At 47.6% G+C, this 14607-nt stretch overlaps 1 protein-coding gene across 7 annotated transcripts in view; it reads right to left on the bottom strand.

Moving 5' to 3' along the window:
• Nucleotides 1-14607, bottom strand: part of MPHOSPH9 (M-phase phosphoprotein 9) — a 51267-nt gene that overhangs the window by 6010 nt on the left and 30650 nt on the right. For all 7 annotated transcript variants that reach the window (XM_058656584.1, XM_058656587.1, XM_058656583.1 and 4 more), the window contains exons 13-17: nt 11496-11543; nt 10108-10172; nt 8320-8421; nt 4112-4246; nt 1241-1416 (exon numbers count right to left, since the gene is read on the bottom strand). In XM_058656584.1, coding sequence (XP_058512567.1) covers nt 1241-1416; nt 4112-4246; nt 8320-8421; nt 10108-10172; nt 11496-11543 — 526 coding nt within the window. The remainder of the gene's footprint in view (nt 1-1240; nt 1417-4111; nt 4247-8319; nt 8422-10107; nt 10173-11495; nt 11544-14607) is intronic.

The raw sequence follows: 14607 nt of genomic DNA, 5'->3' as shown, positions 1-14607 counted from the left end.
GACAACACATGCGCACATGTGCCAACAGGAGAAACTGACAGGGCAACTTGTCAAATATCCGTAAGAATTCCATGCAAGGGCCCGGCGGCGTGGCCTAGCGGCTAAAGTCCTCGCCTTGAAAGCCCCGGGATCCCATATAGGCGCCGGTTCTAATCCCGGCAGCTCCACTTCCCATCCAGCTCCCTGCTTGTGGCCTGGGAAAGCAGTCGAGGATGGCCCAATGCATTGGGACCCTGCACCCGCGTGGGAGACCCGGAGGAGGTTCCTGGTTCCCAGCATCGGATTGGCGCGCATCGGCCCATTGCGGCTCACTTGGGGAGTGAAACATCGGACGGAAGATCTTCCTCTCTGTCTCTCCTCCTCTGTGTATATCTGGCTGTAATAAAATGAATAAAATCTTTAAAAAAAAAAAAAAAAAAAAGAATTCCATGCAAGCCTTTTTGATCATCAGAATGCAATATGCAGCTTTCTTTGCATAGCTGGTACATGTTATATCAGGACTGATGCTGCAGTATAATAAAGTCATCTTAATTTCAGCATCTGAAGAATGTAAAATAAAAAGGGGCCAGCTCAATGGGTCAGCTGGCTATTCTTCTGACTGTGAGCACTAGCACCGTATGTGGGTGCCGCTCATGTCCCGGTTGCTCCACTTTCCATCCGGCTCTTTGTGGCCTGAGAAAGTGGCAGAGGATGGCCCAAAGCCTCGTGACTGCACCCACTTGGGAGACCCTGAAGAAGCTCCTGGCTTGAGTTTAGATCAGCTCATCTCCAGCCGCTGTGGCTCTTTGGCGATTAACCCAATGGTTGAAAGACCTCTCTTTTGTCTCTCCTTCACTCTTTAAATTTGTCTTTCCGATTAAAGCAACAACAACAAAAATCTTAAAAAAGAAGAAGGGCCTGGCCTTAATCCTTGCCATGCATGTGCCAGCATACCGTATGGGCCCTGGTTCATGTCCTGGTTGTTCACTGAAGTAGAGGATGACCCTAAGCCTTGGGACCCCACACCCACACGGGAGACCCGGAAGAGGCTCTTGTCTCCCAGCTTCAAATCAGATCGGCTCAGCTCTGGCCATATGGCCATCAGGAGTGAATCAGCACACGGAAGATCTTTCTGTCTCCCCTTCTCTCTGTAAATCTGCCTTTCCAATAACAAATAAATCATAAAACATACACACACACAATAATATAAAGGGTAATAAAGACACGTACATCTGTCTAAAACAGAATAAGAAATACTTACTATTTGAGGTATCCTCTTTCTCTGTCTGTGTCCCCCAATTTTTAAATATCTTTGCTTCATCCAGTTCTTTTAAAGCTTTCATGACTGGGGTGTCTGACGCCTCCCTTTGCTTTTTCACTAACAAGCTGGTTGATGAACTTGCAGGTGACAAATCCTTTTCAGGAGGAGAACAATATCTGAAATAAATTTTTTTTAAATGCGTATTATTGGGCTGGCATGGTGGTTCAACAAGCTAGGCCTTTAACTGCAAACGCGAGCAAGCAATACAGGTGCCGGTTCTAGTCCTAGCTGTTCCACTTCTGGTCTAGCTCCTGGCCTATGACCCGGTAGCGCAGCAGCAGATCGCTGAGGACCCAGCGTCCCTGCTTGCACGTGGAGAACCGGAAGCAGCTCCTGGTTTCTGGCTTCAGATAGGCTCAGCTCCAGCCAATTGGGCTATTGGGGAATGAATCAGCAGACAGAAGATCACTCTGTCTCTCCTTCTCCCTATAAATCTGGCTTTCCAAGAAAATTTAAAAAATTTTTAAAGATTTTTATTTCTATTGAAAAGTCATATATACAGAGAGGAGGAGACAGAGAGGAAGATCTTCTGTCCCTTAACTTACTTCCCAAGCAGCCACATTGGCCAGAGCTGAGCCAATCTGAAGCCAGAAACCAGGAGCCTCTTCTGAGCCTCCAATGCAAATGCAGGGTCCCAAGGCTCTGGGCCATCCTCCATTGCTTTCCCAGACCACAAGCAGAGAGCTGGATGGGAAGTGGGGCTGCTAGGACATGAACTGGCACCCATATGGGATCCTAGTGCATGCAAAGCAAGGATTTTAGCTGCTAGGTTACTGTGCCGGGTCCCATAAAAATAAATCTTTAAAAAATTTTATTTATTAGGGCCTGGCACAATACTCTAGTGGCTAAAGCCCTTGCCTTGCAACTGCTGGGATCCCATAAGGGTGCCAGTTCGTACCCCAGGTGTTCCACTTCCCTTCTAGCTCCCTGCTTGTGGCCTGGGACGGCAACTGAGGACAGCCCAGAGCCTTGGGATCCTGCACCCACGTAGGAGACCCGGAAGCTCCTGGCTTCGGACTGGCGCAGCTCTGGCCATTGCAGCCACTTGGGGAGTGAACCAGTAGATGGAAGCTCTGTCTGTCTGTCCTTCTCTTTGTAAATCTGAACTTTCAACAAAGATAAATCTTTCCAAAAATTATATTTGTTAGAAATGCAGAGTTACAGAGGGAGAGGACACACACCCAAATGCACACCCACACAGAGAGAGAGATTTCCCAACTGCTGGTTCACCCCTAGACAGTCACAGTGGTTGGGGACGAGCCAGTCTGGAGCCAGGGGAGTCAACTAAGTCTCCCACATGGGTGCAGGAGTCTGAGGACCTGGGTCGTTTTCAACTGCTTCCCCAGGCATATTTGCAACCAACTGGATCAGAAGCAGAGCAGCATTCACATGGAGTGCTAACATTGTAGATTTCTCTCACTGTGGTAAACACCAGCCCCGGAAATAACAAGGTATTAAGGACTGGACGCACACTGCTGCTGAAGTCCTCAGCATGACAGCATCTGGAGGTGGGACACGTGGAAGGGAACCAGAGATGGACGAGGTCATGAGAGGGGAGTCCCCGACTGGAGGACACATGGGGCGAAGGTCGTATGAGCGCAGAACCTTGAAAGCGGCCCTCACTGAAATCCTCACCACAGCCACCCCCAGAAGTCTTCCACTGAAGCTGTCTGGCGGCGACGGTTGGCATAGCAGCCTACACTGTGACACACAGGTGTGACCACAATGACGGTTAGGGCAATGAAACCAGAGTTGACGACTGTACTCTGTGAATAGTCTGTGCTTTACCATTCAACGTGCACATAAGGAACCCGTGCTTCAAGCAGTGTGGGGCAGCACTTGGGCTGCTCAAATCTCATGTTGGATGGCCTGTTAGAAACCCAGAAGCAGTTCTGGACTCCTGGCTTCAGACCAGCTCAGCTCTTCCCACTGCAGCATTGGGGGAGTGAATCAGCAGATGGGATATCTCCTCTGCCTCTCCTTCTCTTTGTAACTCGGCCTTTCAAATAATAAATCATATATATATACATATATATACACACATGTATGTATACATGTATTATCAAGACCCTAAGGAAGCAAACGTGGGTGGACATTGAGCACAGCAGTTAAGATGTGCATTTGGGGGCTCGGCGGCGTGGCCTAGCGGCTAAAGTCCTCGCCTTGAATGCCCCAGGATCCCATATGGGCGCCAGTTCTAATCCTGACAGCTCCACTTCCCATCCAGCTCCCTGCTTGTGGCCTGGGAAAGCAGTCGAGGACGACCTAAAGCTTTGGGACCCTGCACCCGCGTGGGAGACCTGGAGTAGGTTCCAGGTTCCCAGCTTCGGATCGGCACAGCACCAGCCACTGAGGCTCACTTGGGGAGTGAATCTTCGGACGGAAGATCTTCCTCTGTCTCTCCTCCTATCTGTATATCTGACTTGTAATAAAAAAATAAATAAATCTTTAAAAGATGTGCATTTGGATGGGAGTTCTGGCTCCCTGCTCACGATCAGCCTGGGGCCCCTGCCACCCAAGGGGGAGACCCGGATGCAGTTCTGGCCCCAGGCTTTGATCTGGCCCAGTTCTGTATGAGCATTTGTAGGCAGCTGGGGAGAAAAGCAGCAAAGAGCACATCTGTGTCACTCTCTCTCATACATACAAGGTCTTTGAAATAAACAAATGAACGCACAGAACTGAAAAAAAAAAAACAAAACCAAAAACACCAGCCAAAGAGATGGTTCTTTCTACCTTTCTGAATAGCTAAAAGTGACAGAAACTTCTAAGACAGCAACAGCCCACACAGGGAACTCCGACAATGTTTCTCACCTGGGAGCACAGGCTTCCTCCAGCTGGTTGTCCACGTGGCTGTGCTGGCTATCCAGGGGCTGCCCGGTGAAGATGGAGTACTGCGCGCCCGGGATCAGCCACTTGCGCCTGCTGACGTCCGCGGTGGCCACCGTGCTGCGAAAGCAAAGCATCACAGGTCTCAGGCAGGTCGGAGCCAGCCTGCTCCAATCCCACTTACAGATGTGCCCATTAACTCAAACATAACACATAAAACAGTTCTGACACACAAATTCCATTTTACAGTTTGATTCAACTAAACTGGTATTGTAGCTTTCTGTTCCTTCTTTGCGTTCCCAGATCTCAGTTGAAATGGACTGAGTGCTCCCAGGTCTACTGCCAGCCACACCTCAGCCCTGCCACCTCCCAGTGCAGCCTGAGGTGGGGGCGGGGCTGCCCTCTTGCTGTGCCCACAGCGCTGTGTGCAAGTCCTCAGCCCTCCCTGTGTCTAGGACAGCAGCCAGACACAGGCTGCTGCTGGATCCCGAGCTGTGGCACTGAGACCCAGACTCAGTTCCACAAGGGAACTTCACTTCCGTTCAATTCCGGAGTTCCACGTGGCCACCTGCACAACCACAAAAGGCAATACTGTTCGACAGCTTTGCTTTGCTGAAAATCCTGCTGAGGGTCACACCATGGCACGGGAACCCTGTGTCCTCTCCACACCTCCTCCCACCTCAACCTGAGTCTCCATTTCCATCACCCCAAGGCCACTCAAGGGACCTCACATCACAGAAAACACCCCGCACCCTGGGAGACCCCGATAACCCAACGCTTCCTTTCCTACTCAGGCTCACAGGTTCTAATGGCCCCAGGTCCCCGGCTCACCATTTCCTGTTGCTCAACTCCCTGCCCGTACTCTGCAGGCCACGCTCGGGGCAGTCACCCAGCACTGTGCCTCTTCCCCTCACCTTCCAGCACACTGACTGGCAGCCAACGCTAAAGCCTGGTCGACGGCAGCGCCTCCCTCCCTGACAGTGCAACTCGCCCACCAGCTGGAGTCAAGTGTCTGGCACCTCCTCCACTCACACCTCTCATTTCAGCCTTCACCAGCAGGCGACTCCCTCCAGTCCAAAGCCATCAAACCATGCTCCGAGAACTGCTGCCTTCTCTCCTGTGCTTCAGGGCAGATGCCTCTGCCACCAACTTCAGCTCCCAGACACTCCTTCCAATTTTTAAATTAAGTGAAATTGCATACATTCTTAGAAATGACAAAGAAGACTTCAATAACAACCAACCTACCTATTCTCAGTTCTAACAAATATCAAGACCTTGCCATACTTGTTTTTAATTTTAAAACACACTAATTGTATATATGGGTACACACACATCTGAATGCAGCTTTTTCTACTCAACATCACTGCTGAGACTTTTTCATGCCAATATGTATAGCTATCATTTAACCATTTATTCACATACATTATTTTTTTTTTTAAGATTTACTTATTTTTATTTGAAAGTCAGATATACAGAGAGGAGGAGAGACAGAGAGGAAGATCTTCCGTTCGATGATTCACTCCCCAAGTGAGCACAATGGCTGGTGCTATGCCGATCCGAAGCCAGGAGCCAGGAACTTCTCCTAGGTCTCCCACTCGGGTGCAGGGTCCCAAGGCAGTCCTAGACCGCTTTCCCAGGCCACAAGCAGGGAGCTGGATGGGAAGTGGAGCTGTCAGGATTAGAACTGGCGCCCATATGGGATCCTGGGGCATTCAAGGCGAGGACTTTAGCCGCTAGGCCACGGTGCCGGGCCCCACATTATTTATTTTTATTGGAAAGTCAGGTTTACAGAGAGGAGGAGAGACAGAGAGAAAGACCTTCTATCAGCTGGTTCACTCTCCAAGCGGCCGTAATGGCTGGAGCTAAGCTTATCCGAAGCCAGGAGCCAGGAGCTTCTTCAAGGTCTCCCATGTGGGTGCAGGGTCTCAAGCCTTTGGGCCGTCCTCGATTGTTTTCCCAGGCCACAAGCAGGGAGCTGGATGGGAAACAGAGCATCCGAGACACGAACCAGTGCCCATAAGGGATGGTAGCCCATGCAAGGTGAGAACTGTAGCCATTAGGCTACCATGCTGGGCCCAACATTATTCATTTTCTAGAGAAGGAAGTTTGGTTTCTGAAACACCTCACCTTTCAACAACACTACAATTGAAAAGTGTAAAACTTTATCTAACGTAAATATTTAAAAACAGCACAGCAGGCTGGGCATTCGGCCTCCAGTCACAGGCTGCAGCACCTGGACTCCGCTCTCCATGCCGGCTCCTGCTCCCTGTGAGGCGGAGGGTTGGGGGCCTGCTGCTCTGCAGGACACCTGCCCTGAGCTCCGGGCCTCTTCCCAGCCTCGGGAGCATCTGTGGCATGAACCACGAAATCACAGTGCTTTCTTTCTGTCTCTCAAAAAACTAAAATTATTTCAATAAAAATTTTAAAATAGTAAGAGTGAATAATGGGCTCTAGAACGCACGCCAGTTCAGGCCTTCTGGAGACGGCTGGATCACATTCGAGACGAGCAGCGCCAATTTTCTGTCCCCTGTGAGTCCGAGGCTCCTGTGTCCTCATGCCTCTGCCAGACTTCAGAAAAGGCAAAGCTGACGCCTGGCTCGCCTGCGAGCGTCACTTTGAGCCCAGTTGTTCCTCTTCCGTGTGGCATTTCTGAGTACTTGTGGCAAGAGCATCCTTTCATTTTAACCCGCCATCTGAACTGCTTGCTGTGTGAACTATTTGCTCATACTCTTTCACCATTTTCTATTGAGGAGATTGCCTTTTTAAATTGATTGTAAAGTCCTTTTATATTCTGGATTCCTTTATTGGTTCTAATTCGCTTTAAAGATGTATTTCAAACATGCTTAGACACAGCAGACCATCCAACTTGTTACTATTCTTCAGATTTTTATTTGATTATTTTTTCTTAAAGATTATTTATTTGTGGGCCAAGCAGGATAACCTAGTTGCTGAATCCTCGCCTTGCATGCACTGGGATCGTATATGAGCGTCAGTTCTAATCCCTTAGTCTTCCTCAGGCACCTCAGACATGCTCGGCTCTCTCCGCTCTCAGGACTCTCGGGTCCTTCCTCCAGTGCCTGTCGACACACGTGTCCAGCTCCGCCCACCGACACGCGGCTTGTCCTTCCCGTCTGCATCTCCTCCAGCTGCTCGCACTGCCTCCTCCAGGAGGCCCCATCTCCAAGCACGCTGCACCTCCATGTGCCGCCCCCACACGGGCCTTCCCTGGCCCCACACTTAGATCCTCTTTTGGTTCAATCTCAAACATTCCATGCCAGGTATTTGCAATTTTTTCTCTTTTAAATAAAAAAAATTATTATACTCCACTGAGATGAATTAATAAAAATTTCTCATTTAATAATAGCTTTAAAAAGTTAATTATACACAAAATTTCTTTCTGAGGCTGGCATTATGGTGCAGTGTGTTAAGCTACCAACTATGACACTGGTGTCTCTGGCATTCAATGTGGGAGTGCAAGTTCAAGTCCCAGCTGCTCTGCTTCAGATCCAAGTCCCCGTCCATGTGCTTGGGAAGACAGTGGAAGACGGCCCAAGTATTGAGCCCCCTACCAGCCACATGAGAGGCAACAATGGAACTCCTGGTTACTGGCTCCAGCCTGGTCCAGGCTTGGCTATTATGCTCATTTGGGGAGTAAACCCACAGATGGAAGGTATCTTTCTCTCCCTTCCTCTCTTTCAAATAAATAAATATTTAAAGGACATAACTTCTTTGATAAACAGCAATATCACAAAGTTATAACCCAGTCAATATTCCATATCTACACCAAAATAATGATAAAAAATAAGTTCTAATATTTAACAGAAACTTTCTGTAAATAATCTTGGAACAGAGCAATACAAGTATCTGAGAATCTATAAAATTGATTCTGAAGGAACTAAGGCGAGGTCCCGACACTCTGGCAGTCTTAGCACTCACACAGCAATGAGGAGCTGGGACAAGAGGGCCAAGGCGTGTCCTTACTGTCACAGGTCACAGATAAGCTCCTGTGACAAAGCTGGTCTCACCATTCTCAAGGGCAAGCCCTCAGTTGCCAGCCCTGCACAACTCAACAACCGAGCTCTAAATCTGCCACGACGAACCCTGAGTGCCTATGATTCGGGCAGAGGAGCTTCCCCTGGTGGAATACGTGTGCGCCTTGTTCAGCCTCACAGGGGTCAAGTCCAGAGACTCACCTGGCACGGGAGGGTCGCACAGGGGTTCTAGAATGATGGCGAAGACTTAACATGTTTTCATGCTCTACTTGCTTGACCTGAGCTTCCAGTTTTGAAATTGTTCTGATTCAAAAGCAATAAGATAAATTAAGTACATTTCAACAAACTTTAAATAGTGCCTTACCACACATTATTTCAACAGATATTGCATGAAAAGAGGTGACAAACAGCTGCCTATCCACAAAACTTTTTCATAGGAAAACACCATTAAACTTCAAAAAGCTGATCAAAACCAGAGAAAAGAAATTGACAATACATTAAACTTTACAAAGGAGCATTTAATAAACTACAACTGAAAGAAAAGCCAAAAATAGGCTTAATATACCAAACACAAGAAGGGTTATACACAGGCAACTACAAATCAAAACATGGAAGGTATAAAGTGTCACTCTGGCACTATTTGTCTATTAGGGTTCGAATCCCAGCAGCTCCTTCTGGTCCAGTTCTGCGCTGATGTGACTAGGAAAGCAGCAGAGGGTGGCCTGCGTGCTGGACCCTGCACTCATGTGGGAGACCAGGGAGAAGCTGCTAACCTGGTGGCTCGAGCCCGGGCACTGTGGTCACTTAGGAAGTGAACTAGTAGGTGAAGACCGGCCTTCTTCTCTGTCTCTAACTCCATCTTTCAAACAAATTAATCTTTAAAGTCTGTGTATGTTCTCATTTCGTCTTTTATATCTATTCTTCCCTAGTCTGATTGAAGAGCTAAAGGAAAGCCTGAGCTGCGACAAAGCTCATGTTGTATCCAATCTGACAAAGAAGCTAACCACTAGAAAGAAGCGGATCCTAAAGAAGAGGTAGCCAGATGAGACATGGAGACAGATTTTCTGTGGAACACCTCAGAAACCTCAGTAAGATTTCTTGCATGACTTACATCCAGATTCAAATATAAACATAGGAGTGGAAATCAAAGAGTTTGTGGAAAAGTAGAATTAAAAAATGTTTATTTCAGTGAAAAGAAAACGTTTCAGGGGCCAGCACCAAGGTACAGTGAACTCAGGCTCAGCCTGTGGCGCCAGCCTCCCATATGGGCACTGGTTCAAGTTCTGGCTGCCCCACTTGTGGTCCCTGTCCCTGCTGCTGGTCTGGGGAGGCAGGAGAGGATGTGCTCAAGCGTTTGGGCCCCTGTGTCCATGTGGGAGACCAGAAGAAGCTCCAAGCTTCAGACTGGCCCCGCCGTGGCCTCTGAGGCCATTTGGAGAATGAATTAAGATAAAAGATCTCTTTGTTTCTCACTCTTTCTCTCCCTTGTAACTCAAGTAAAACACATAAACCTTCAAAAAAAGAAGTTTCTGTCATGTGCAGTAAAGGACCCTTGCATGTTCTCAAGGCAATGTAGACGTTTCTGTTAGTCTCCACTGCAGACCATCCATGACGCTGCTCCTATGTAACTGAGCAATTTCCACGTGGTCCGCCAGGCTGAAGAAGGTGAGCGGCCACAAGGCTGCTCTGAGTGACGTGTCTTCCCAAAGCACAGAAACAGTGCAGTGAGCTAGGGTACATCCCAGAGTTCTTTCAAAAAGTTCAATGGGATTTAGATTTCACATCCCAGAGGCACAGCCACCAGCATGCTCTAATGTTCAAAATAGTTAAAAAAAAAAACCTTCTTTGCCTAAACAAAACATGGCCACGTGAGGGAAATATCAGAAAAAAACAGTTTCCAACAGGCTAAGCAATTCTGCAGCCCAGAGCCCTGCCCTGCTCAGTGTGGACCACAGAGGCACCTGCTTCCCAGGAAGACAGCAATTCTACCTTTTCAAGTCAGAAATCTGAGTGTGGGCGTCCAGCAGCTTGTTTTCAGTCGTGTTTAACGTATCCTTCAAAAATAAGGAAAAATATAAATAAATATTCAGATACATCCCTTCACTTTAAAATGTGTAACACAAAACTAATCTAAGACTAACTCTACATTCTACAAACACTCCTCAAGTGGGGTACAAACCCTAGAAGCAACAGGAAACTGAAGAGAAAGACGAGAGGGAAAGGCCCCCCGTGAGCGCAGCCCTGTTGCAGCCCACAGACCCCATAATCAGAGCCAGTCCACCCATAGAGACGCTGGCCCAGCTTCCCCGATGGCCTGGGAAGACAGCAGAGTATGGTCCACGGCCTGGGGCTCCTCACCCACACAGGAAACCAGGAAGAAGCTCCGGGCTTCTAGCTTTGGCCCAGCCGAGCCCTGGATGTTCTGGCCATTTGGGGAATGGACCAGCAGGTGTCGTTCTGTATAACTCTGCCTTGATAGATAGATAGATAGATAGATAGATAGATAGATAGATAGATAGATAGATAGATAAGGGGTGGAAAGGAAGGAAAGCAGAGGAAAGCTAGTGGAAGGGGAGGGAAGGAAAGAAGGAAGGTGGAAAGACAAAAGAATTAGTCCAGCACTTAAGTGACAAACTTAACCACAAACTTGACTGAAACTTCAGAATAATAAAATATTACAAATCCTGACTCCCCAGAACTCTCAGCTCCCAAGCCGTGCTGTGCAATCCTTTGCACTAACCCTATATAACTGCAACCCTGCACAAGTAGTTCCAGCATCACTGTGGGTTTTCACGAAGTTCAAACACACAGTACTCAGAATTTTCTCTGCAATGCCAGCATAGCATATGGGTGTTGCCTGCAGTCCCAGCTGCTCACCTCCAATCCAGATCTCTGCTATACACCTGGGAAAGTGCTGGACCTCTTCCATCTACGTGGTATAGAGTTTCTAGCCTCTGCGATCGCCTGGACCAGCCCCAGTCAGTGAGGCCATTTGGGGGGTAAAGCAGCGAATCAAAGATCTCTCCCTCCTGTCTCTCGCCCACTGTCTCTCTCTGTAACTCTTCCTTTCAAACAAAACTTAAAAAAAAAAAAAAGAAAATCCAGACCCCGCAAATTAATTAATTATTTGTATCTGTATGATACCTTACACTCTTCTACACAATTTCATCTCCGATTTATCTCAAAGGCCATAAACAGCCATTGATTACATATTTGTTTAATTAATGTATCTAACAATCTGTGAATTAAATAGGGCAGATAACTGAAAACCAGCTAGAGGCAGTAGCAGCAAGTGGGCAAGAGAGGGGGAAGGCAGGGCTGGGCCCTGAACCCAGGCTCCGGCCTCTACCTCCACAATGCCATCCATCAACCATTACCTTGACTTGACTGTGTTCTTTCCCAAGGGACTCATACTCTCCCAAAAGCTATGAGAAAAACAAAAACAAAACACAGAATTAGACCACACAATCAAACACTGTAACGTGAGCCAGGACAGACCGCACATCAATGATTCACACACAGCCTTGAAGCACACCCATGCACACCCTGATGTAACACATGCAATTCTCACTATCACCTCTCTTGCTTACTGCAAGTCTGAAATTACTTAGATACGAATACTATCAATACACTGAAGTTTCACAAGAGTAAAATTCATTCACACAGCTCTTTTTCAGATGCTGCATATTACTTCTGATTGCACTCGTCACTGGGGAGATATTTAACCCTGAAAGTCCAACACAACTGAGCATGCGGCACAGTGGGTGAAGCTGCCACTCTGGCGCCAGCCTCTCATACTGTTTCTAGCCCAGTTCCCTGCTTGGCCTCCTGTTACTCACACGGGCAACAGGCTGGCTTCAGCTCTAACCTCCCACAGTTGTGCCCCTTTGAGGAACGAACCAATAGATGAAAAATTATCTTCCTCTTCATCCATTTGCTTCTCAAACAAATGAATCATTTAAAAAATGCACATTTGAGACTTGTGGGTTCAGGGAGAGCATCAGGTTATAGTGCTTTAAGCCGCTGTTTGATGCCAGCATTCCGTAAGTGCTCTCGGGTCTACATCTCAGCTGCCCCGCTTCCAATCCAGCTCCCTGCAAACGGCCTGGCAAAAGCAGCCAAAGATGCACTGACCTGGGAGGAGCTCCTGGCTCCCAGGAGCAATGAACACACGGAAAGATCCAGGCATCCAAACCCCACTTCACGCAAGCAAGACCCAAGGTCCAAGAAAGGCCTGGGCCAGCCCACTGGGCCCAACAGCACAGACGTGCTCAAGAACTAACAGGGCCAGCGGTAACAGAAGTGGAAGCCAGCCAGCTCAACACATCTGCCCCCAATCACACATGGCACCACCAAGCATCAGAAATACTTGTCATCACAGAATAGAGTAAGGCTTCACAAATCCACACTAATAGAATGAACAAATAGGGAGAGCGTCTCCTTTTAGGGAAGTATAGAAGGAACAGCCAGCACTCACACTGCCAGGTGCCTTGAGCCAGACTAAAAGTTTATGGAGAAAAAGTTAACTGTTCTTCAGCTGCCTTTCCAAAAGACACGCAGTAATTTTAAAGTGGGGAAGTCAAGTTACAGTAGAGAAACCTGCAAGATACGGCCTCAGTCAAGCCACTGCCGCTCACAACACCAAGTTAACGTGTGTCTTCGAAGAGGATGCACTGAGCCACAGCGTGCCAGCATAGCTGGGTGACCAGAACACGATGGCACGGAAACACGTATCCAAGTATGAACAGACATTCCAGAACCTTCTGCAATAACAATGCTCTTTAGGGGAGCTGGGCTGCGGTGCAGAGGAATTATCCAATCATGTGACACTGGCAAACCCTACGGGAGCCGGTTTGAGTCTGTCTGCTTCACTTCCAATCTGGATCACCTGCTACAGTGCCTGGAAGAGCAGCAGAGGATGGCCCAAGTCCTTGAGCCCCTGCCACCCACAGGAAACCAGGATGAGGCTCCTGGCTTCTGGCTGCAGCTTAGCCCAGTATCAGTTGTTGCCTTTTAAATAAATAAAATCTCCACAAATAAAATATTTTTTTTAAAAGATTGAAAAACAAAAAACAAACGACTCATTTGGGCTCGGCATGGTAACCTAACAGCTAAGGTCCTCGTCTCACACTCATTGGGATCCCAAATGGGCCCTGCTTCCCATCCAGCTCCCTGCTTGTTGCCTGGGAAAGCAGTGGAGGACGGCCCAAAGCCTTGGGACCCTGCACCCGCGTGGGAGACCAGAGAAAGCTTCTGGCTTCAGATTGGCTTAGTTGTGGCCATTGCTGCCATTTGGGGAGTTAACCAAGATGAAAGATCTTTTCCTTCTGCCTCCTTTTCTTTATAAATCTGCCTTTCCAACAAAAATAAATCTATTTATTTATATTATATTACTATTTATAAATAGATTTATTTTTGTTGGAAAGGCAGATATACAGAGAGGAAAGAAGACAGAGAGGAAGATCTTCCGTCCAATTAGCCACTCCCCTAGTGGCCACAATGGCTGAAGCTGAGCTGATCTGAAGCCAGGAGCCAGGAGCCTCCTCTGGCTCTCCCACGCGGGTGCAGGGTCCCAAGGCTTTGGGCCATGCTCAACTGCTTTCCCAGGCCACAAGCAGGGAGCTGGATGGGACGTGGAGCTGCCGGGACATGAACCAGCAACCATATGGGATCCTAAGGATTTAGCCACTGAGTCATAGCATAGGGTCCACAAATAAAATATATTTTAAAATATGATCTTTAGGGGTTCACACTGTAACAAACGGGTAAGCTTAATGAGCCTGCAAATGGAAGAGAAACTGACTTCTCCATCTCTCTCTCTGTTTTCTGTCATCTTGCCTTTCAGATAAATCATTTTGAAAAAAAAAAAGAAGCACTAAGGCAATACTATTAAAAAATTACAAATACTTAAGATACATCACTTTTTAAATATTTTTTAAAGTGCATTATTTTTTTCTTTTAATTGGAAAATCAGATTTACAGAGAAGAGATATATAGAGAAAGATCTTCTGTCACTGGTTCACTCCCCAAGAGGCCACAATGACCAGAGCTGAGCTGATCCAAAGCCTGGAGCCTAGTCTCTTCCGGGTCTCCCACACAGGTGCAGGGTCCCAAGGCTTTGGTCCATCTTCTGCTGCTTTCACAGGCCACAAGCAGGGAGCTGGAAGGGACGTGGAGCAGCTGGGACAAGAACCAATGCCCATATAGAATCTCGGCACGTGTAAGGTGAGGACTTTAGCCACTAGGCTACCAAACCAGGCCCTGTGTTTTAAATCCTAGATGCAACAGATGAGAAATCTTACCACTGTTTTATGACCTAGTAGAAGAGTAAAAAATGCTGCTAATTAAACTAGGAGACTGTGGTGTAAAGATACATGCCAAGTTCAGAGCAAATAATATACACAGATCTCAGACATTTAGTATCGATCCACACTGAAGAGAGAGAAGCATCTTTAACAGCATAAATCACATAATAAAACTAAACCACAG

Source organism: Ochotona princeps, chromosome 29, assembly GCF_030435755.1.
Source record: "Ochotona princeps isolate mOchPri1 chromosome 29, mOchPri1.hap1, whole genome shotgun sequence".
Taxonomy (NCBI): Eukaryota; Metazoa; Chordata; class Mammalia; order Lagomorpha; family Ochotonidae; genus Ochotona; species Ochotona princeps.
The sequence above is the reverse complement of the archived record's forward strand: the minus strand, read 5'-3'. Positions and strand labels throughout refer to the sequence as shown.